The following is a 25,300-nucleotide window of genomic DNA, read 5'->3' on the forward strand; positions in this document are numbered from 1 at the left end:
GAATTCCACCTGCAGCTGGAGGGGTCACAGACCACACCGCATGTGGAGGCAGACTGACACTGGTAAAATGTCAAGACAGGTAAAAACAAAGAGGGGGCAGAAGTTTGTAATTCATGACCTATTTTAAAGTTTAGACAAAGGCCTAAGATTATGACTGCTTTTATGGGCTGTGAGAGAGTGTGATGAACCCAGCTCCTGTCCACACCCCTGCATGTTTCTAAAGCACAGGCTTGATGCAAATAAAGCTCTCTCTCTCTCATGCATTTTGTGATTTCAAATGCAGTGTGGGAGTCAGCTAAATGGCCCTCTTCCCTAAAGCCTGTTTATGCCGAGAAAATTATCTAGCTCAGTCATGCAAACAAGTGGGATTTTGACTATTAGCCCACACTTTAAACGGGCGGGTGGCTTTGTGTTACTCCAGAAACGTCATCATGATGCCTCTGAGCAAGGCATCAAATTGTTCTGGCAATCAGTCTCGCCCCAAGCCACTCACCAAATGATACATCAGGTAAAAGCCTGAAATTGACATGAATCCATCAGTGAGCTCTCTGCAGCAGATCTACTCGACGCATCCGTTCCTGGATTCCTCCCTATTTTGCATGGATTTGCATGTTATAGGAGACATTTGCATTCAGTGTGGTCGACAGAATGACCCACCCACCTGCTATTCAAAGGCCGGTCAACCCCATACGGTATAAACTGACTTGTGATAAACTTTTTCCAAGTCCACTGTGGGTTTCAGCAGACTTAGCCTCTTCAAGAAGTAAAAAAGAAAAAATAGAGTGGCAAATTCAATTATTTTTCTCATTGTTAACTAATCCCACTTAAAAAACCAAAACAACAACACATTAGTCTGGCTCTCAATATTTTGACTTTGCTACCCTTTCTGTTGCCGTCAGCCTTGGGCCGACTCGTTCTTAGTTTGGATATAAATCTTAAGAAACTGTCATAAATATGTAGTTTTTTTTTTTTTTTTTTAAAGTCACAGTAATTTCCCCAAACAGCTGAACGCTGCAGTTTTAAGTAAACATTGTGTTAGATAATTCATCAAGCACTGTTTTCAATACCCATTTAGAGTATTTACGACTGAAAGGCAGAGGATTGGATTGACTCTAAATTAAAAAAACAATGCTCCCGGTCATGAAAGAAAGGCAGGTCACACAGGTTCATTGGTTTGTTAGAACGGCTTCTGCAGCAGAGAAATTAGGCTTTGGTTACACACTCACACACAGTTACCTGACTTGAGTTCTTGTTCATTTTAGTTTTATATGGGGTTTATAGACAATAAGAAAAACTAAGAAGGTAGATACTTTTATTCATCCCGAGGGAAACTCAAGAAGAAGAAGAAATTCACCTAATGTGACCTTTGTGGAGGTGTCAGACTGTGGCCATTCTGCTGCAGTGCATCTTTCTTTAGGACAGTTGAATCACTTCAGTTAAGTGACACGTAAAGCGATGCATTTGTTCCAGTAGACTGTGCGTTCGCTGAATCGAATGCTTTCCAACCGTATCATCCCTCAGCAACCAGAGTCAGACTTCTTTTTTTTTTTTTTTTAAGTCGAATAAAAATCAGTGTAGAGTAACTTGTCTTTGTGGCACTGGCGTGGAAACATTCATCCACTGACACTGCTCAAAATAATAACACATGTTGCAAGGACAACATGACCTCCATAATTGCTTCGCTTTCCTGACCAAGAGAATCGCTTCTCAAATTATACCCACTGAGATTGCTCCACTCAGTTTTTTTTTTTGTAACTGCTCAGCTTAACACTTCCAAGACAAGGACAAAAGAAATCACACTGGCTAGACCTTATATGTGCTTGGTGTATTCAAGAGACAGCACATTGTTGCACTGTGTGTTTTCAATACAGTGTTGCGACTGTTTTGCCTAAAGCTTCAATGAGAGGACAATAAAAGACTGAAATAAATGTCACACCCTATGGCACCTATGGATGTTCGGAGCAACAGATTTACATTCCACAGATAGAAACCAGTTCTGCTAGAAAGAGATGAACCCACTGCACTGACTCTCGCCACAGCAGCCATTTGTCTTCCTACCTAATACAAAAACCCAAGCTGTGGCACAGTGTAAGCTCTCATATGGCTTCTATTTGCATATTGGTCTAGCCTGCGGGTAGTCTGCTGAGGAAATTAAAATATTTAAAGTAACATTCAAATGGAAAATTAAATTAACATTTTGAAAGGAACTAAATTTGAGCTCTATAAAGATTTTGATACAGAAGACAATTGGACTTGCTTGAGGTTGACGTTTCACATCTGGTACCAAAGGTTTCTTCCTGGTCAGGACGGCTGAGAGTCTTCACAGGCGTCGAGGAGATCTGCTGCACAGCTCATTATGATCCGCTTCACATGAAGCATGTGTAAATTATTCTGCAGTCATTTGTTGTCTTTACTTATACATTCATGATTTCCCAAATGCAGGTTTCCAGAAGAGGGATATGAGCCGTGTGGGCTTATTTGTATGCAGACTACATGTGTCGTGCAGCCCAGGAATCTTGCAAATGTCATGAAAATTAAGTTAAAACTTTACGCCTTCCAACTCTGATTACCATTCTCATCATAACTTTCAGCTCCCACCCTCTGGGTACAAGGCCTAACCCAAGTATCCATGTACTGTAACACAACTAGCACATCCATTATTATAAACCAGGCTTGTCATATGCAATTAGCAGCAGCTGATGGTAATTGCTTATGACGGATGAATGCTGATGGATGAGTTTTGGATTCCACTGCCTTCGGTCTCCTAATCAGTAGTGAATATAGTATTCAAACACCAGCGTGTACTGTAGGCATAGCTGCATCTCCTGCCCTCAACCATCTGCTGCTTGGTGCTGCAATGAAAACGGCACCTACAGTAATACCAATGCACAGCATTAACACACCCCGCTGTCTCAGCTGTGCAGAGGAGTTGCTCTCCAATCAGTTTACACACCACCACAGAAACAAGGAGATGGAAAGAAGTTGTGCTAAAAAAAGGCATCGGGTGCCAGACCTCTGTCCGACTGTCTCAGCTGGACCCAATAATGGAAACATGTTGGGAGACATTTCCACATTTTATCTGGCACTGAGGGCCTGGATTATGTAGTCCTGATGCATCATTAGCAAGGGCAATTATAGCTCAGAGTGCAGCCCTAGAGGGTCCGTGGTGCTCGGGCGGGAGAAAAGACGGCAGGTGTGGTTGTTAAAGAGGAGAGGGAGATGGATAGGCCAGAGGTATTTTACTCACACAGGCCTCACTGTTCAGAGGACGCAGGGCTGAGAAGATGAGGTTGGGGGGCGGGGGGACGCACAGAGGAGGTGAAGCAGGGGAGGGAGGGGTGGGAGATGAATTGCGTAGAATCGGCATGTTGTATTTTTCACAGAAGAGGGTCAATGTTTCACAACACTCTTTGCTGCTGGTAAACAGGGAGGCCGCAGCAGTCGGGGGGAATCTGTCAAGTTAACAGCTCACTGTTGCTACTGGATTGCGACTTAAATCCACGCTGCCCGGCAACGGCTTAGGAGGCTCTATGGTATCTCCCTGCACCGCCGCGTCTAACCCCAGATAACCCCACGCTACCGAAGTGCACATTCAGCAGTGGGGATACACATAACACACTGAAGATCTACTTCCAATTTACTTGCATTAGCCACTGATGAGGACATAAATACTGATTACACATTAATATCTATGAATAATCCCCTTGTGCTCATGAATACTAATAAAAGGGGTAGCACTTCTTCTCCATTATGATTTTGTTGTAAAATACTTGCACCATAACATTGCCTACATCCAGATATGTATTGTTGTTTGTTTTTCTGGGTCAGGGGCAGGTAGGTCCCATAATAGGATTAAGTATGATTCAATGCATAATTTGATGCCTTGCGGTACTTACTGATGTGCTGAATGCAGCTGGTTTGGTGAGGTTGCACTGATTATTCTCATATATATAGAAAAGGAATAGTTATTTGGAAACATTTCTGCCAAGGTGATAAATACAAAATGTCTTCCTTCGCTCCTTTTTCTTCAACTAGGTCAGAGTCACAATGTCAAAGAACTCCAGCCTTCCTATTCCCAGCCAGGTCTCCCCGAAGGATCCCAAAGCATGTGTAATCCCTTCAGGATGTTCTGGCTCCGCTTCAGGTCTTTTCCCAGGTGGAAGAGTCTTGACTGTCTCCATGCCAAGGTGTGCAGAAGTTTCCTCATCAGATTCCCAGAATGCCAGTTAGCTTTCTTTTTTTTTAAACAAAAACCTGCGGGAGCTGTGATTCAACAATTGATCGGTTTTGCCTTCAGGCCTACTAGCTTCCTTCCTAGGCATAGTTACTGACACTTGCCTGTCAATTTGAGACTCCTTTTTACCTTCACTTGTGAACAAGACTCTAAATCATCAAGATGTCACTAAGTAACAAAGTTACTGAGGTATTTCTTCACCTGCTCCTATATAGAAGGGATTAATCTGACTGAAAAGCAAACACTCACCCCAACCACTTCTTCATATGAGCCACTTTATAGTATGAAGAGGTCAGGAGGCCACAGTCTGATTAATATAACAACTGTGCATCATCAGCAAAAAGTAGCAGCACAATCTGAGACGACCGAATAGGAAACTCTTTATGACTCAGCAGTGTCGTCAGGAGAAAAACTCTGGTGCAGTCCAACATGTTTTTGACGTGTCACTGTGAATACATACGCAGCTTTCATTATGGCAGGAAAGTATTGTGTCAGTGGCCTCAGAATCTCATATTCCCAAAGTGCTCCACTACAAGAGGCCCAGTGGGACGGTGTCCGGGAAAGCAGCACTACTGCGCCTCAATCGGAGGTTCATCAGTCAGCTGGAGCTTCTTCTCCAGCTCCCTTGTAGGAAGCCCTCAGGGAGAGGCCATGCAGTGTGATACCCAAGTGCATTTTATTTAAACAAACCATCACATTACATTTCTCTGTGTTGCAACTGAATGTGGAAAACTGAACATGGAGGGGAAAAAAAAAAAAAGAACTTACTGTGCCGCCAACAATCCTTCCCAGTGGGTACCAGGCCCTTTCATCAAACCAGTTGAGGAATTCATAGAAGCCATTTGTGGTGAGATGATGTGTTGATCTGTAGTTGAACCTGAAGCAACAGAAGGAGAGAAGACGGATGGCTGAGTATATTGGGTATATGGTGAAATAATGAGCACACATAAGAACATCAACTTCCACTTAGAGACCGTATTTAAATAATATAGCTACTGACAGAGCCAGAAAAAAAAACACACGCAAGAAACTCTAGGGAAGAAAAGGTTATTTTATTTCCAGATTTTTGGAAGACCAGAATAATGTGTAAGCTCCAGAGACTTTGGCTCGTTAGAAAAGGGACGATAAAGACCGCATTCGCTGTGTGAGCCTTTGTGTTGATGCCAGCATCTCTCAGGTCAGCCTTTGGTTAAAAAAAATGAAAAGTTGAAAAGGCTCCTACACATAATGTGGCATTTTTTCAGAACAAAGCCCCCTTACAATACAGATTATTCCAACTGTAACCCACTGGCACACGCAGGGATGACAAAAACATAAAATGGGTCTAATGTTAGAATAGAGAAATAACGACCAAGGAAAAAAAAAAAAACCCTCCTAAGAATAAATATAAGGAATATCACTGCAAACAGGCCTTGATTTACTCTGTAGCTGAGCTAAGCCGAGGGGGTTGGAGCACTGTCAAGCAGCAGAACGAAAGAGCTGACAGTGTTGAGAGGGCTGCTGCCAGAGAGAAAGAGGCAAGCGTTCAGTAAATTTTCAGAGGCACCTTCTTCGTTACACAGCCCATTAATGTGGGCTGTTTTATGGTATGTTCATAGGCTCATACAGGACATTTCATGTATGGGGAAGCTATAGCGAGGCGGAGCAGTTTGCTTGCGGATAATTGCTTCTTGCGGTTGCCTCTAATAGAGATGATCAGTAAACCAGAGAGGTTGGGAAATAACCTTGTCTGTGAATGATCAGCACTTCAGGAAGGCTCTTTGATGCATCTTACATCAAGTATAACATTGTCGTCAACCGGCAGCTTAAGATGGTACCAAACAACACAAAACCATATAGACACGTGGGATTCCCATTTAGATCTACATTTTTCTGTTTATCTTTCAACAGCTTTTTTTCAGAGCTGTTGTGCTGCAACAATAGCAAGATGGAGAATCTCAGTTGTTGTTGCTGTTGATGATCTTAACCGAGTTTACGGTTGTATTCTGACATTTAGACAGTTTATCTTCATCTAAATCTGGATCGGCATCAAAACACAGAGACAGAGCATCATTAGGGCTGTGTTTAAAAAAATCAATTTCCTGATTAATATCAATCTTAATTTCATCGATATCGATTCATAAAATCCTTAGATCGATCTTTTTATGTGTGCCATATGAGATCCCAAATGTTGGCCACCTGGGTGATTTTGGCCGCCGCCTTGGTTAAAGCGTGTGTAGCGTCCTTGCGCCCTCAAACCCATTTAATGTAGACATGTGTCATGCGCGCCGTAGCGGCACGCATTCGGTGCGACACACACCTCCACCGACCTGCTTCTTCCTCTTGTGTTGTGTCAGGTTTCCTCGGGCTGTGTCTCTCCTACTGTTTACCACAGAGCTCTGCCCTATTTGAAAGGTGGTGTGTGGAAAGACGTCGTCTCCGAGATGTAGAATGTGTATTATAGAAGAGAAACACACATTTCAGGACATAACAGACATGTCCTGTGATTTTCAGCCTCTTATATTTAATAGAGAAGGGACAACACCTGACAGTAATATTCTGAAAGTACAGCTGTCATAAAAACCCAAGGAAATCCCTGGTAGTTGAGTCCATTCACTGCTGAAATGTGCACATTAATTGCATAATTATCACCCGCAACTGTACTGAAGAGCTGCATTGTTTACTTCTGGAGTGGGTCATGTTAAATAAATGTGCTTATTGTAACTGCTTTTGGGTCCATTTTTAATGTAAACATTGTTTGCATTGTATTTTAATAATGCACATGTGCAATTTGCAGCATTAGTTCTGTGAAAATCTTGAATCAAATCGGATCGGGACCTTGTGAATCGGAACCGAATCAATTCAGTAAATTAGTAGCGATACCCAGCCCTAAGCATCATTGTAATTTACAAGATTAGTTTCTATTGTTGTTGTGGCACTTAATTAGAGCACTGGGAACACGTTCTACATTTTGCAAAGATACCATAAATAAGTCAAGAAAACATACTGGATTTGTATCAGACTCCGGATGTGCACTGCAAATATGATCAGTGGTGTTATATTCCTACCCTGACACACAACCAGTGAAATGAAACCTGTTTGGTTGAGGTAATTAGGAGCAAATAAATGTTACTGAGGTAGGAATTAAGGCTGCTGGTATGTTCATTATGGCTGGATGAGTGTCAACACAGTCATACAGGCAGAAAAAAGTGGGGCCTCAAAAAAAGGCACAGGAAACAAGTCTGTCAACAGCCCCAAACCAAATCAACAGCCCTTCCTCACTTCCATCTACTACACAGCTTGAGATTCAGTGGGCGCTTTTTCAGTTTATGTGTGTATGCGTGTCTATGAGTAAGTCAGACTGGAGGAGAGGCAGCAGCAGACTCGTCACAAAGCTGCTAGAGTGTGGGACACTAACACTCATGTTTAGGACGTTGTAGGGCTGGACAGTTATGGCAAAAATCATATCACGCTTACTGTAGCCAATATTGAAATCATGATTATTTAAACAATTATGTACATAGGGGGGGGGGGGGGGGGGGGGGGCATCTTTTATGAACCAGCAACAACAGGTCATAGTAGCTAACTAACTACCTCACCTGCCAACCATGACTCACTACATCTTCTTTTGAGAATTAACACACATGACACATGTGGGTAGAAAGACAAACGATCATCCATTTGTAGAAGGTTCATCCGTCTTGGGCAGTGGGCAGAAACACTTACCGGATGCCCCAAAGTCTTATATCTTAAAGAAAACCCTGTGTACGTTTTTGCTCCTCGTGTTCCCACACTGGAGAATCTGTTCTACCTACCCATCTTCGGGGACGGAATCGCACATGCGCGTGTCTGTTAGAATAAAACGCCAATAGTCTAGGAAAATGACTAAATAATCATCTTTCTTCCATTGTATAAGTTTTGAGATCGTTTGGATCCGAAAATCGAAATCACGATTAAAATTCCATTAATTGTCCAGCCCTGGGACGTTGTGTTTAAAATTGCTGGCAGCTCATTAATCATCACGTTGTCTGGTTTTCTACCGCCTCCACTTCAGACGTGAAGCTGGAACTCTTCTCCTTCATGCAGGGCCTCCCGTCTCAACTGCTCGTTTCTGGACGGCACGAGGTGGCGAGTCAATTCAAAGTCAATAATGAGAGCTCGTCTCTTGTATTTAACTTCATGCCATTTTTGATTTTTAAAAAAAGGATCCAATTTCCCCATAACTCACTCCACGGTCACCATTTCCCATCTCTTTAATCCCCACTTCAGCCGTCGTCCACGGCCGATGGCTGACAGTCATCACCATGTTCAGCCTTGCATCGTTTCATCATTCTCTACGCCTCGGATGAAAACATGATGAAAATAACAGAAAAGTGTAACAGGCACAGCGCCGCTTCAAGTGATCTTGAAAAGCTATTGAGGAGCTGACATGAGTGTTTATCTCTGTGGCTCCGAAGGCAATCATAGCACATCATGCAACAACCTGAGGGGCTGAATATGGGTGGGAGGCCAGATTAGTGAAGCTGGAACACAAGAGTCACACTGCTATAAATGTACTTGTATCTCAGTTTCAGTTACACATAATAAGATTCATCTTAAATTAAGCGAGCCATTAAAGATTCATTCATGTCCATTACAACTAAAATGACCTTGCATAACTTGCATCAGCAAATCAAACTGCACTTAAATATTTTTTCATTAAAAAAAGCGGCCCAGATAATGATTTTCCTCTCAGTGTGTGAGTCTATTTCCTCACACACTGAGGTATGCAAAGAGCCACAATGGTACAAAGTGCAGTGCTACAGAGGCAGCCGGGTGTGAGAGAGCTCTACCACAGTGGGACTTCCAATGCAGGTGGAACTGGCCCCGCCGCTTCTGCCTCATTGTTCTGCACCTGTCAAATCGGCCAGGCAGAAACAAAGCAAATTCAAAGAAAACGTTCTAAAAGACAACTCTGCACGCTGCCAAGCCTTATCCACAAAACCCATTTTCCAATGATCTCGTGGACGGCCAAGCAGAGTGCTTTATCCCTGCCCTTGTCACTTTGATGGGCCGGATAATGTAGCTCTGCCAGGCACATTAGCAATTTAATGCATAGCTGCCAATATGGTCTCAGGCGACGGAGCACATGATGACTAGAGATGTCACTAGCACCTCCAACCACTGGCAGTTGAACTTCAAGCTAAGCAGCAAAGCCCCAACACCATAAAAAAAACAATCCTGGATTAATAGCGAGGAAGATGAAAGGAAAAACGAGTCCCTATAATCAACTCCTCGGATAATATCTCAAAGCAAAAAGGAAAATTAGGAGTGGCATATTGTGCACTTTAGATCACTCAGGGCCCCCTGCAGACATCATAATTCATTTTAATTAAGGTCCATTTCACTAGTTTCCTGTTGAGATGGGGCCGTCATCATCAGCATGACTAAGTGGGCTCTATTGCTGTTTACAAGCCAGTAATGCCTCATTCTGTCCGGACTACATAATCAGATGCATCATTGCTTCTCAATGGTGAACGTCTAAATGGACTTTTGGTTCCAGGGGTATAATCACCATGTTGACTAATTAGCCAACTCTGTTCAAATTCTGAATGAGTAACCTACATAATATGACTATGAGAGCCGGCAAATGGGGCGAAAACAACGTAAGGTTCACACAATGCAACGCCCATCTGCTGGACAGGTTTGATGATCACCATCTTCAAGGTGTCTTTTTTACTGTGTTTTTCAAAAGGGCTGCAAAGGTCGATAATCAAAAGGAGCTCAACACATGACACCTCATTAAAGGGTTCGCCACTTAAACCGTCCACTATGTTGTTAAAAGAGCGTGGGGGGTGTTTGAGGCCGACACTGTGAACAACAGTAATAGGTACAAAACACAGTATGAGGTAAGAACAACACCAATGATATTTCATTAAATAGTGAATGCATATGGTTGCCATTAATGAATTAACGCTGGATCTTGTAACTACAACATAGCAAATGAGCAGAAGAATTGGAAACTAAAGGTCATGTTAATTAGTCGAAACTTATCCAGTATCTGATGGATTTAGTGTCTAATTTATGGGCACTGAGACCAAACATAAACAAGCATAATCCGTTTGGAGGACTGTTTGTTGAACCGGTAGATGTTCTTGTGGCTCCATGTGTAAATCTGGTCTTCTGATTAAGCGCCTCTCCTTGCTGTTACTGTTTTACAAGCACTTAGACAAGAGGATTACAACTATCTGCAGCCTATAATATTTCCCAGTTTAAAGTCACAACAGGATTTTCTGCTTGGATTACCTGAGAACTGCAACAACAGTTAGTTTTCGGTCCCACACTGCACACTTTCTGCTCCTGCCCCAAAACTAATACCTCCATGCTGGTGGACTGGGTCACACTAACTGGCTCACTGGACGGCTGCCAGAGCTGTAATAGTGCTGAGTGTCCAGCACGGCTGCCACCACCTGACAAGAAGAGGCATCCTGGCATATTATCTAGGTGCTGCATCATTTTGTTTAAAAAGGTGGAGGTGTGTGCGGGTGCAAGATAACTGCATCCTGTGGATGTGTGATGGGAATACTGTGCACATGCGACAAGACGTGACTTGCTAAATATGCAATTAAGCATCAGATGTAATTACTGACCTGCCTGAATATGCAGTAGGTTCAATGAGGCACTGTCTGAAATGATGTACAATTGTTTACACAATCAAGAGTAGAAAAAACAAACAAAATCATTTGGAGTTAAACACCAAATACAGAGCTGATTAGTCTGCCAGGTCAAGCATTTCCAAAAATCTTAAACAGGCAGAAATATAATCATCTTAATTTCATTGTGTGAACACTTGCTGACACTGCAATGAGTATTCTTCCAATTAAATCTTGAGTGTGCATGTTCTCATTTTTTGAGGAGAAAAAGGCCATAATTTTAATGATCATTTCAATTGTTCAAATAATTTCTCTAGGAGTAAAATCCAAAGGTTTGTTGGTTAAAGTTTGTCAGATGAGGCAATTTTCTGCTTCTCTTATCTGATTGCATACGGAGTATGTTTGTGTTACAGTCCGTTTGGTGAATAAAACGAGCCATTTAAATACATCATCTTGGCCTGTGGGAAACTATAGTGGCTGGCTTTCATGAACACAGCAATACAACAAGGTACTAATTTTCCTCCTTAGAAATATCAGCAGCCATCTTTATCATGATTATTTCAGTTACAAGAAAGTCTAACAGCAACAAGTCTGCCTTAGTTCAGGATGCAGTACAGAATCATGAAGTATTGGTTTGTCCAAAGAAGACTGGTAATTCTTAGTCATCCAACCCTTGGCGTGAGCTTCATGAATGCAAATGGAAAATGGACATTCTTGAGAGTCTTGAAGACCTTGTAGCCTCTGAAAAAATTCTGGATGAGTTGTGAAACATCCTCTAGAACCTCAAGCAATATATCACAATGGCGGCACATAACTTTCTATACTGTACCATCCCTTGAGCAGCAAATTGGTGCAGTGTGTACAGCGACTAGTCATTCAAAATTTAATGAAAACGGGGGCTTCATTAACACAAAACGGATAATATGTGGGACATATTGAAAACCCTGCAAGATAACACAATGAACAATCAACACGGAAATTTCCATCACAGTGTTGAACTGATTAAATATGTATTTTGAACAGTGTTTTAACATTTAATTGACAAAAATGCTCGTCTAATCTAAACTTTTGAGGATGAACCAGCTGGCAGCAGTAACGCAACCAGATGGTTTCTGTTTTCCGTGCCTGGATGGGGTGTAAGACCATTGTGTCAATATGCAAACAGCCAAACCAATGCCTGTTGAAACTAATGAATAAAAATTGGAAATGGCAATGCGTCTTGACATAAAGAGACATAATGGCACAAACACTGGCTTGCCTCAGGGAATAACTTCAATACATATTATTGTGCTCCAGCTCTACTGGACCATTAGACACTGAATAGCTATAAACTACTATTGTTTATTTGTGCCAATACCTCCACGTTTGACAGTCAAAGGTAGAGACTCACACATAAAACAGTTTGGGCTGCGAACAAAAGGCTGTTGGGAGCAGCAGAGTAACTGAGCTCTGAAATGAAGCACGGCCTGATAAAGACTTGTGCCTCGGTGTTGTTCTGCAAAATGTGTTTATGCTGCATTCCTTACTGTAACAGCAAACATAGAAGAGGTGCTTGTGGCTCAAGGTTTTTGTTTACTCTTGGAAAGTGGTGCTTTTTGTGTAAAAACACTCAGGTGGAGTTTTATGAAGGCAATTTGCCAATGAGCTCTACACTTTCCTGACATCAGATTTATAGAGAAGTGGAGTCGCTGCTATTGACATCCTAATTATGTTTTCACAGACACAAAGGCTCTCATTCACACCTGTGCAAAAAAATGGCTTGGCGATACCTGTCACAATAGCAGGTACGAATAATGGCTTGTGGGTCTAATAGAACAATCGATTTTAAATTAGGCCATTTCCTTAGCCAAGCTAGACAAGATGCTTACACAAGCTATAAGCAGGCGCAGAGAAGCACTGAATAATAAATTATCCAAACGGGGTCAAGAATGCACAGCGATTGTGCAGTAGGAGCAGATCTACAGAGCAAGCTTAAACCATGAGTGTACAATTTTATCCACTTCATTTCATAATCAGAAGTGAGTGATTAAGTCATATACTGAGTGAAAAAAAATCCAAAGTATATGTAGGCTGTACATTAAATGTACTTTTCTCTTATTTTCACATTGGTAGATATGGCTAAGCGAGCTCCACCAGAAAAAGCACGACCTTGTACGGATTGTTCGGCAGCAAATCACAGAAGTTTAAACAAATATTTACAAAACTTTGGTGAAAGAGAAAATGGGGAGCGTTTAACCTACAGCCAGTGAAGGGTACAGGGTTATGGAGGTTTATTAAGAAGTTTCAAGAAAGGGTTTGGGACAATGAAATCATTTCACACTCCATAGCTTCCTGTATTTTCGACTGAACAGCTACAAAGGGTTCTGTGATCTAAACAAAGCAGTTGCTCACTGTGATCCATTGTCTCTCCATGATAGGAGGAAGAAGAAGAATGTGTCCGGTCAGCTGAGTCCAATGAGGCCAACTGAGACAAACCTGCAACCAAAATGTTTCTACTTCTTATGCAGGAATGGCGCCGGAGGAAGACGTGAGAAATGGCCTCGTTTTACTGTGTGGAGTGACTCATCTTTTTAGGCAACACTGTCTGCTTCTGTTACCTTCATCCAAAGTGTCGTCAGAAGATTTTTAAACTGCCAAATATCAATGTCACTGAAATATTTGACTAGCTATCTGATGGGTTTTCTATTAAAAAATGTACAAAGACTTCCATCCATGATGGATTCTGGTGAATTGTGATTCATTGATGTTTCTTGTAGGTTCCCACTCAAATGCCTTGACATCCACAGCCTGGATTGCCATGAAATATGCATTCATTGTACAAGCAGCACAGTTTTTTTGGTCATAAGTATGTAATAGAGAACAGAGAAAGAAAATTAAGGCCCATTTTCTTAAAAGTATCTAAGAGTATGATGAGTATGAAAAGCTTCACTTTTTAAAAGCATCCTGAAAATAGGTTGTAATAAAAAGAAGGGAACACACTTACTGCAGGTCAGTGGTAATAGCAGAGGTCGAGACGATACACACTTGTAAAACTGTAGGCTGATGTGTGGGAAATCCATCAATGACAGAACCATTAGGTAAGTGTGCTTTCTGTGTTCAATAACAATGCACAGAGGTGGCCATGTGGCATACAATTAAGCAAGTACGGCTAAGGTGGTATTGATTGGTAATTACAGAACAAAGATGAGAAATCTGAAGCCCAGCGAGCGCTGGTTTAACACCACAACAATTACTGTTCAGAAAGCGTTCTCAGGTAAGATGGGGGGTATAACAAGATGGGGCAGCCTCCCTTTACACTCCTGTACCCCAATTAAGTAGGTGCTGTGTAAAATATAAACAGCAACCTACCAAAGAGAGAAGCTTTAATTGACATTAGCCTTGATCAATCTTCAAAAAGCCACATTTACAGAGTTAATACTCCACCGCATCGCTGCAAAAATACAACAGTTCAAAGCAAACTGATCATCTTTTTAAAGATTAAGCTGCTTCTCTCCTGGTGCAGGCTGAAATACTTTGAATTCCCCACACACACCTTAGCTTCCCATCTCCAGAGAACATCCACAGCTCTACGTGGACAGGACAAGAGAGTGTTGGAAAATAAGCAAATCACATACAGTACTTGAATCCACTCCAGTAATAGTCAAGGTGACTTCACCTACAGCACTGAACACTGCTGCTAATATACTACATGAATTTGGGTCAGCAGTAAAAAGTTAAAGTCAGAAAGATGCTGTTGCCTGTATTATTTGCAAAAAGAAAATAAGATGCCACTCCATAACTATTATAACGAGCTTTCAAATGCATGCCTGCTTGCAGAGCCGAGATTTTTTAAATGACATTCGGCACACATAACAAAACAGCACACATTAAAAAACAAACTGTCAGCTGTTTACTAACTGATATAACTGATGGATGGGAGCATTTCATTTGCAAAAAAAAAAAAAAAATGCAGCCTATTAATATTTCACAGAGAGTAAGATTTATGGGATGAGTCCATGATATTGAGCAAAATACTACAGTTTTGAGACATGAAGCCCTCCATAATCGCATATGACGACTCTTAAGGAAAGCTTTGAAAGATCCTGACAGATGAATATGTTGTGTTGACAACTGATGAGTGGACTTCAATTGCAACAGATGTTTCTGTGACAGTTCCTGCACACTGCCGTGGACGCCAGATGGAAAATTTGAAGCGTGGTTCATATACCGCAGGAGATTAAGAGCAAGCACAAAGATGAGTGTCGCTAACAGAAATGTGGGGAGTGTACTATGAAGGCCGCTGAATTCATAATCACCATCAAAAGAAACGGGTCTGATGGTGAAAGCCACTACAACATTGTCTATTTCTTGTGCGCTGCAATCCACTTCAAAACAGTCCAAATTATAAGAGAGCAAATGCGAGCAGCCCGGTGTTAAATATGTGAGAATAATTTAAGATGGCAGGGGACATGTAGGGGAGAAAGGGTCAATACTAAAGGCTGTGTAATCTTGGGCTGAGCACTGGTGGGTGGACAATGATGTAAAAGGTAGGAAACCATTTCCATTAATAAACGTTAAAGCAGCCGGAGCCCTTTCAAAAATAGAAGACCCAGGTGATTTTCACTGCTGATTTAATTTATGGTCAGAACTTATGAGAAATTGATACAATTTAAATTTCTGCAGGCATAAAACGTATTTAGACTCCTTGAGATGGAAAGCAATTATCTGCAGAGGCCTGATACCATCAAATATGCTCAGCCGAATGTTTTTCGCTTAAATTAAACACATCAAACGCAGATGTTTTAAGGGCAATGAAAGAAATGAAGTCAACTATGATTTAAGTCGCTGTGCCTGAGACGCCGTGTGGGTGTGTCAAGGAGGCCTTGACTCTTGAAGTGGCTGTAATTGATGGCTTCATGATAAAGTTTTTTTTTTTTTTTTTTTTTTCAAATAGCAATATACGAAGGAAGTGAACATGTGAAAAGGAGTCGCTGAGTGACAAAACTAACACCTGAAACCACCGATCCCATCGCATAGCCCTGCAGTGAGTTTCAGTTTGGTGTTTTGCTGTCCAGCCACAACTTCACTGTTTTGGCTCATGAGTCGTTTTGAGAAGCAGCAGGCAGCTGAAGTCGTTGAAAAGCCTTTCAAAACTCACTGTACACTACCCAGCACCGAAAACCACAGCCAGACACAGCACCTCTGGATTTGGTAGAGACCAACACAGAGCTAAAATGACTGAATTTATATTCCAAGGTGGTGAGAGACACAACTCTACATGAATGGGAATTTTGTTCGGTGCTGCTGTTTTCTAGCAAGTTTAACACATTAGCTTAAAAGATGATGCGATCACTTTGCTCCTAAGTAGCAAGAAGGGGAGTCTTCAGCCACATTTTCCAAACCAGTTCCTCAGGCAACATATTCTCCGCCCTAAACTCTTTGTTCAGTGCTGCTGCAGCTATAGGCCAAGCTATAAACAATGCTGAATTTACAACTATGCTAAATGTCTTTGAAAGGAGAGCGATTCAAAGGCAACTGAAGATTTGTACTTTGAGTCGGTTTAAAAGGTAAGGAGGGGGATAAGAAATGTGACGTTCCCGAAAGCGAGAGTCGCTGAATTTCAAACTGCGACGTGTGAATCAAAGGAAATGGATAAAAGGCATGCCAGTTCCACATTTAGCCAAAGAGTCCACAGGGGCAGAGGCTTCTCTTTTATCAAAACCCACTGTTACCATCGACCAAAAATAGGGGAGGCACCGGGAGAGCCATGCAGAAACAGCAGGCAGCAGCGAGTCCCAGACATGGGGAGTAATTACTGGCATACAAAGAGCTTTGCTGTCATAACGGGCGGCTAATCAATTGGATATTACAAACACAAACACCAAGAAAAAAGCAGCAGCAATAATTACAGGCCAAATCATTACAGGCTAAGATCTCTATTGAAAACATTTACAAAGGAACACGTCTGAACACTTTATCACCATGTGGAAAAAGAACCAGACGGGTTTATATTTAAATCATCGACAAGGTGCATTGGAAATAAACAGAAATGTGCAACTCCTGGTGATTTCCCTGGGCTGGCACCGGCATATCCTCACTGCAGATGTGGAGGAACTCAACTCGGAGGCTGTAATGCTTAGAAAGACCAGTACATTTTGGAGCTACACACTAAATATACTAAATCCACCACTGCAAGGCTCTAGGCTTAAAATCCTGCAGTGAGGGTAAACTGAGGGCAGCTGCCCACAGCCATCTACAGCTTAAAAAATCATCTTATCTTCAGCCAAACATCCACCTGCTGCAGTAAAGCAGGGAACTGGGAGAAAGGGGGGAAAAAAGCTCTATTAAGACCCCACAATGGGCAGAAATTAAAACCATAAAACTGGATGCTGAAACACACAGCTGTGCAGTTACGTTGTCTACACACAACTCCTTCCCCTGGACAGAAGTTGTTATTGCTCTGCCTTGTGAGCATAATGGCTCTGCTATGAGCTGTAGAGCCACTAAGAGACAGCAGAGAAAGCCGGTAAGACATTTATGCCTCATTGGCTTAAACATCAGTGCAACGGCGCTCAATAACACTCCAGTGAAGAAGGTACTGAGCATTTTACACAAGCTCTCTCTGCTAGCTTAACAATCATTAAGTCAGTGCGCCTACATCATAACACAACTTACTGCTGCCCCAAAGCTGCCATATCTGCATGAATGGACTTGCCACTGTGGTTCCCAAATCCTGAGGGGTCACAATTTACTGCCAGGGCCGGGTAATTATACACCATCTTCTGTACCACTGCAGCTCCTTCATCATTATTTCCAAACACATAGCTGCCTCTGCTGTTTCATATTCTATGGCTATATGAGAAAGTGGAAGGGAACAGAGGAGAGTGCTTCTCTCTTCCCCTGTCCCCTTTTCTCTATAGTGGTGACAAAGCAATGTTTCGTTCCTCCACAGGGGGGTCTTTGAGGAAGTAAATTCCCAAATCTTTTAGCCTCTTCAGTGCATAGAGAGTACAGACACACAGAATCTGTGCTACCTACTGTAGCTACCCTACTAACTAGCTAGCCTGGGGTATAAGCAATTATTTATTTATTTTTTACTTGAAAATGAGGATCTTGTTAATCCAGCCTGTTAATTCAGAATTAACATTCGAGGGAAGGACACCCTGCTCTCCAAATAGAGCAACATGTCTCTGAGACTCAAACGTGCCTCACTGCTCTGCATTGTTGTCCTGCAGTACAATCAACAGCCGAGTATAAATACCTACAAGACCTCAACCACAGGAAAGGCTATTTGCTGAACTATCTTTTAATGAAGTTATTCTAATTTTAACGAGCGAGATACACTATGCATTACTTCATAAATTAGATGTTTAGGAAAAGTCATATTCACACACCTGCATGCATACTGTGTTGTGGTTTGTTCATTAAATACAGGATTATTTTGGTTTGACCTTACACCTTATTAATATAACAACAAATAAATTCAATGCAGTTTAATAGTCCAAGCATACAGAGCTATTATGTATAATATATTGTCCCGTGTGTGCTGTAAAGACGGGAATGAGCAAATAAGGCAGAAATAGAATCTCGTCGGTGCATAAAACAGTCCTCATGCCATTTCTATCCAGCTGTGTCCATAAAGAACCTCTCTGTATCGAGCCAATCAAAACATCTTATTTTAAACCGACTTTCCATAAAGTGAGAGCCCCAAGTCCTCCATCATCAGCGTGACAGTGACAGTGACTGACAGCCAGACAGCCGCCTACGCCAAACAAATCTGTATGTGCAAACATTAGCTTTCTAGCCACAATGTCTCCCTCTCTTTCTTGTCTGCAAGCATGGACAATAAACAAACTGGAGGTGGGGGGGGGTCTGAAATAGAAAAACACTCTATTATCTTCAGGGAAGACAGACAGCTAGTTATCTCAGTCATATAATGTAATGTGGCAACAGAGCTTACCTGTGAATGTAAAAATCTGCTGAATGTGTGGTCCACTTCCTAATATTATGTCTATTCTTTAGAGAGAAACAGAAGATAGTCTAAGCCTAAACTGCACAAATATCCTCTGTATACAGTTTCTTTTAGGTCTCATATTAGGCACCATTTAAATGTTATTTAACCTGACTGAACTAGTTTGACAGAATACGTTGCCAACTCTTGACAAAAGTGCCTGCCAAACATCCCAAGTTGCTCAGTGAACGTCTCGGTGTAAACAGCAATTTCAGCTATTAAAGGCTTTTTCCACAGTTGCTTGGATGGGCTGATAAACAACAATCACAGCCATTCTTAGTACTGTGAACAAATGTCATCGTATTACTTTCAGTTATAATATTAATTGTTCACAGACTCCACAATGGAAAATAAAAGACTGCTTCAAAAGACCCACTGTCAGATCAGGTCTCTTTTTGTAGACGCTGAGCCGAACCGCAGACAACACGAGCATGAGCCCAGTGCATGCAACCCAGAGAGCACTTGTTTGATGTAGCAGCCCTTAATGATCCACGCAATCTAATGAGCAACCATGCCGAATAAAGATATCACCAGGGGGGCATCCCGACTTTGTAAAACACAGAAAAGGATACTCCGTCATAACTATGACTCTGCATGCATAATTGTACTGGAGGAAGAGGACACTGATTCGTTTGGTGGGGGGGCAGAATTACAGTGGTAATTTCCAGTGGAGGAGAGACAACAAGCCTTTTGTTATTCCTCCAATTAAATATCACTCCAGACGTGGTAAGGCATGCACACTTTGGGACCTCGGTGCCAAGAATGAAGGATTGCTTGTGGCTGAATCGAGAACGCCGTAGCTGTATGCACTGCTACACATCACTTAGGGTCGAGGCATCCCAGATGCACAGCACAGGGATGAGTTTTCCTTGGCGACTGAGACAGTGCAGTAAGTGTTCTTAAGGTCCAAGTTGAGTCACTGTAGTCGGAGTTAACACAATTTTATGCAATTTTCTCCTGACAAGTGGTGCCCACCAAAACAGCTGTGTGACCTATTTTGGTCTCGTGGGAAAAAGAGCGGAGAGAGGAAGCTCCCAGCTCCTCCTACATGAATGACAAACAAGCTGCTGTGTTGTCGATACGTGTTCGTGTTGTCTCAAACTTGTTCCCACTGTTTTATTGCTGTCTGTAACTGTCAAGCTGCCACAGTTGCCCTAGTGCCTCCGGTTATCGCTGAAATAAACTAACAGCATATGAAAACGATGGCTAACAATGGCACAGCTTAGTCGCGAAGCAGATCAAAGCTTTGCGCGGCAAGTGGTCAGCGCTGCTGTGAGCGTGGCGTCTACAAACTCCAGATGAACCGAAATCTAATCATTCATCCCACACTCAAAACACACAGCTGTCCTAATCTGACTTTGAAAGTTCAGTGAAGATGAAAATCAAGCAGCACAAGCACTTCACAGATAATGTATCTGTGTGAAATGCACAGTGATAGCATCTTAGTAGAAAACGGGGCTCCGGGCAAAGAGAATACATAAAAGACAACAATGAGCTCATCCTGGATGAAAACTCCACACTCTCTCAACCCTCGCCCGACAGATTTGGAGTGGTGAATGAGAGCAAAGGCTTCCGCTCGCTCTCTTGTCTGGGTAGCAAATCTCCAAATCCCAGCCAGAGGGGGAAACAGATCCAGCACCCTATTGCAGGCAGTCTGAGAGATGGGACTGCAGTTCATTTGCAGCCAAATTCAGCTTTTGTCTAGCGGGCCCCATCAAATGGGTCCCAACCTTCACTGGGAGTCTTGTAATGACATTATGCCAGCTCTAGCTGCAGCAACTGCAGGCGGGGTGTGTGTGTGTGTGTGTGTGTGTGTGTGTGTGGTTTAGCTGAAGAAAGAGGGTGATGGAGAAGGAGAAAGAGACAGATGACTCTCTCAGCACAAGATTCCTGATTGAACTGCAGCCCAGAAATGCAGAAGAGGGAATCGTCCTGTTGATTTCCCTCCGCAACTGAATGATGCTGATGCAGACAGCGAGACTAATGTCACACAGGCTGTGCAGCGTGGCACCTCTGAGGGACCGGCTTTGTGCTAGTGTCAGAGTCGGCCCTATTAACTTAAGGAGAGACATCTTTGTTTAAAGACTAAAGAACTAGTTTCATTTTATTAGTAATGTCACTGCCGGAAACTTGGATCTTAAAGCTTTTAAAGCAACTGGGTTGACAGGTGACAGAACCATCCAGGGCCTTTACAAGTTCATCTGCCTTTGAAATGAGACTCTGGGTAGCTGGAAGGAGCAGATGGGAGTTAGATCACAGATTGAGTACAGGAATTGCTTGCTAAGTTACAAAGACATACTCATGGGAGGAGAAGAGAGAGACATAAAAGAAACCAGAAATTGGCAAACAAGAAATTGAGAATGACACAGTGAATAGTACCTCACGGTTTGCCTCTTGGTTTGAAGAACTATATTTCAAGGTCAAGGTAAGCAGTCATGGTAAATGAAATTCTAATGATCGTAGTAATTGCCAAATTGCTGAAGCTATCTTGAAAGGAAATGTCAAAGGATGAGGTCACTTATCTCTCCTGAGTGAAATCATATCAAGTGCCTAATGATCTCGTCTATATATTCCAATGAAGCTTTGAAAGTATTTTTAATGGGTAGGTGCCATCATCAGAGCTGGATTCATTCCTTAAGTGTCAGAAATAACCTCCTTGATCTCACTAACCAGAGTGCAACTGCTTAAAAAGAAACAAGCTTTGAAGGTCACAGGTTGAGATGAAATACTGCGAGAAGATCTGGATGACACCATCACAACCTTACATTAACTTCACACTCTTTGATTTCGCTGTCAAATACAAAGGACCAGGGAGGGAAAAGCACAAAGGTAATGTGCGTCAAAAAGAGAACAGTGGCAAGAAGAAGTAAAAACGGAATAAATTTCAAGCTATTGAAGATGTATAAGTAAAACATTTCGAATATTAGCAGTATATAAGCAGTGACATCATTGCACCAAGTTATTTAGTTAAGGGTCAAGAATAATCCTCGTTATTAACTGCAGCTATATTTCTTAATGACACAGGAAAGTTATTCTGCAATATCTGCAGTCTGATAGTACCCTAAAAAACCATCCATCACCTCATATGAAGTATAGCCAAGGTAGAAAAAGCCAGTAGGAAACCACTACAAAGTTGTACTGAGCTGGAAGAGACCAAAACACTGTTCATGAAACAGGCAGGTCCATGGGAGACGGAGCAGATGTAACAACAGATTGTACAAAACAAGCAAGAAGTTTAAAGACCTCATTATTATAGAATCATTCAGTTTTACAAGGACTTGGCAGCGGTGACCTAGAATCCACACTCAGCCAAACCTAGGCATGATTCCTCCAATTCCCCCTCAGCATAAATTTTAAATCATTTGTTTGAGTGTGTGTGCCGGCCTTCTGCATGCAGGCCAAAGTTCACAGTCATGCATTAGAGGTGGGAATAACCAGAGGTCTCACAATGCACAATGCTTAATTCACGATTCAATATTATTGTAACAACATTCTGTGAAAACCTAGGTACTGCAATAACATATTGTGGCACGTTACCATTTATTGGCTTTTCTGCAACAGTAAATTATGTCCTAAAGGAAATGTTGTCAACATTTGTTTTATCTGATGAGATAAAGTTCTCAGACGGTTCAGCTCACTCAATTTGATCATGGAGCAGACCGGACTGACCAACACAGTCATAAAAAGCATTTAAAGCAGATATCAGTGGAATGTTTTTGTTAATATAAGTCCTAAATAGTCCTATTTTCCGTCAGCAATCACTTACATGAAGTATTTCAGCCTAAACACGAGTCTCTCCGTCACTCTGCTCTGCTGTAACCCGAGGAGAAAATTTTCCTTGTGGGATACAAGTGTTATCCAATGAGGAGAGAGAACGGCATGAAGGGCTGTGTGTGCAGCCAAGGGATGCGCGTGAATGTGGTGACGTAGCACGAGGACCAATTGATGCCTGACAAGGGTGGGGGCTGCTAACTCATGGTGCGTTCAAAGAAACTCGTACTTTGTGTTTTTCCTTCCTGTGAAGTCATACCAGTTCGATCTGGTACGAGTTCACGGGTCGGAAGTTACGAGTGGCCGTTATAGGGAACTTTCACAGACAACAGGATGGTAAAAACACGAGCTACGGGTTACCTGGAACGCTACCAAGTCGTAGTTGTGACTTGAAGCTGTAACTTACGGTTTCAAAAGCCTGCCTTGAACGCAGCATTAGCCGAAACGGCCGTGAAGCTGATATCTGCTTTAAGTAATCTAGGGCCAAAAACTCAAATTCATATTTGCAATTTACATAATAAAAGATTCATATCTGCGTATCGGTACAATCATTCCCCACAAAAAACATGCACTGCAATACTGCATCGGTTTCCCCCCATTGTGATCAAGGAATAATGACATCTATGCATGCAGACTTCAAATGTAGTACGAACAAAACCATGTCCGCGGGGCGCCCTGTGGCTCACCAGGTAGGGCCTGTAGCATTTAGGTTTAGTAATTACTGCCAGTAGTCACACCCACAGCCCTTAGCTGTATGCCATCCCATATCTCTTTCCTGACTCTGTCACAATAAAGGCAAAAAACATGAAGTTCAAAACATACATGTCCACTGTCTATGTCATAGTATAGAACCTACAAGACAATGCATCTTCAGCATGTTTTCTTCTGACAGAACAAGATAAGATGAGAGAAATGTGAAGGGCACGTTGGCATCACTATGACTTCCATATGGTGGCTGACTCAGAGAAAGTGAATTAGACTGCCAAACTGCTGCTGTGACTCAGAAACAAGAGTCCAAGAATCGGCGCCTTCCTTCTCCCCCACCAAGCAAAAACAGCTTGACGAAAATGTGAACAATGAGAGCGGCAGCTTCTGAGGACGGCAGCAAGTTTTCAGGGTTTCAGTGGAAGGCAAAAGACTAAGCCTCCAAATCAAGTGGGTCGGTCCATGCTGTGGTTGGGAAATGCAGAAGGACCACAGCAGACATGAGGGTGTACGGCACTCGGGACAATGATTAGCATTTGGAAGGGAAAACTCTTCTACTCCTGTGGTGCTACATGTCTCAAGGACACATTAAATTAAAGAGCTGGCTGGGAGAAAAATCATTTTATTTATTAATTTCAGCAAATCTGTTCTGAAGACTTGCCTAGATCAGGAGGAGGCGCCATAAAAGGCAAAGCGAGTAGGCCGAGTTGCGTCTCCGCAGACTGAAACGCTGCAAGATGAGACTGCAAGTGGAATGAGAAAATACTCTGAATGAATTAAACTCAATAATTATCCAAAATATGGCTGCAAATGTAATAGTTTAATCACAATATACAGTAACCCTGTAATGCCCTTTTCACACATAAATGAGTTATAGGGCATAAAAAGCAAGCTTGCACTATAACAATACTGTATTTGAAACACACAAATGCAGGAACTCCCAGAACTCATACTGGGGCTAAACAAGTCGCTGCCTCAGGCAAGGTACTCCAAGTGGCCCTGAAAAACTCGCGGGTGGGGCTTGAGGTTTACTCAGTGCGGGATGAGACGGAAACAGAAAGCGCAAAAATAAGCAGCATTTTTAAAACTCAACAGAAGAGAAGCATTAGCTTTAAGATGTATGATAAGTGGACAGACAACAACGTGATTACGCAACAATCAAAACTATTGCATAATGATTATGTCACCTCAGGAGTCCAGCGGGTCCTACTCTGCTGTAGAGGCACGGCGAGAGGGCGTTCCTGTTAAGTCCCCCCTTCCTTTACCAGGAACTTCCTTAGTGGAAATGTGTAGTCACATACAGTAAAATTAATGAATTAATGAATTAATATTTAATTTTTGTGTCATGCCACCATTGTGGCCCATCTCAAATGGGATTACAAGACACATTTACTAAGAACATCAAAAACTAGACAATCCTTCCTGTTGGCATTACCCACCACCACGTCGTCCAACCACACAAATTCATTTTTTGGGTCTACCTTACTAAACACTCACCACCATGCTGTATCTTTTTTGGGACAAACTACGAGGTAAACCAAGTAAAAGGTGTTGGTTCAAAAGGTCAGTACGCTTGTTGTTTAACTTAAACAATAGAGGATATTTTAGGGCAAAAGCAGAGTTCAATGTTTGAGTTACTGGAGAAAAAAAAATCTGATGTACAACTCCTCTGAATACACAAATGTTCACAGCCACAAATGTTGAATCTGTGTAGTGATATTAACATATCTCGGTCACATCTAGAAGTTATTGGTCCTGCATACAAAATGAAGTGTCTCACATCGTACTAAAGATAGCCTCGGAGCGGAAAACCTACTGTGAATTTTCACAGTAGATTATTTTAATTTCCTGAAATCCTTTTTTATGGGAAAGTCGTGATATCCATTGCTGCAATAAAATAAAATGTAAAATGTGTCAAACTGATGCTTCATCATGTAACTTTTTTTTTTTTTTTTACACTTTTGCCTGGCTGCAACAATATATTCAGTG

General features: G+C 42.0%; 1 protein-coding gene across 1 annotated transcript in view; it reads right to left on the minus strand.

Annotated features, from left to right (window-relative positions):
• The window catches only part of LOC310993662 (dolichyl-diphosphooligosaccharide--protein glycosyltransferase subunit STT3B), an 82,647-nt gene that overhangs the window by 42,011 nt on the left and 15,336 nt on the right, over nt 1-25,300 (minus strand). The window contains exon 2 of the mRNA XM_083982085.1: nt 5,003-5,111. Coding sequence (XP_083838211.1) covers nt 5,003-5,111 — 109 coding nt within the window. The remainder of the gene's footprint in view (nt 1-5,002; nt 5,112-25,300) is intronic.

This window comes from Trachurus trachurus (genome assembly GCF_905171665.1).
Source record: "Trachurus trachurus genome assembly, chromosome: 11".
NCBI classification, from domain to species: Eukaryota; Metazoa; Chordata; class Actinopteri; order Carangiformes; family Carangidae; genus Trachurus; species Trachurus trachurus.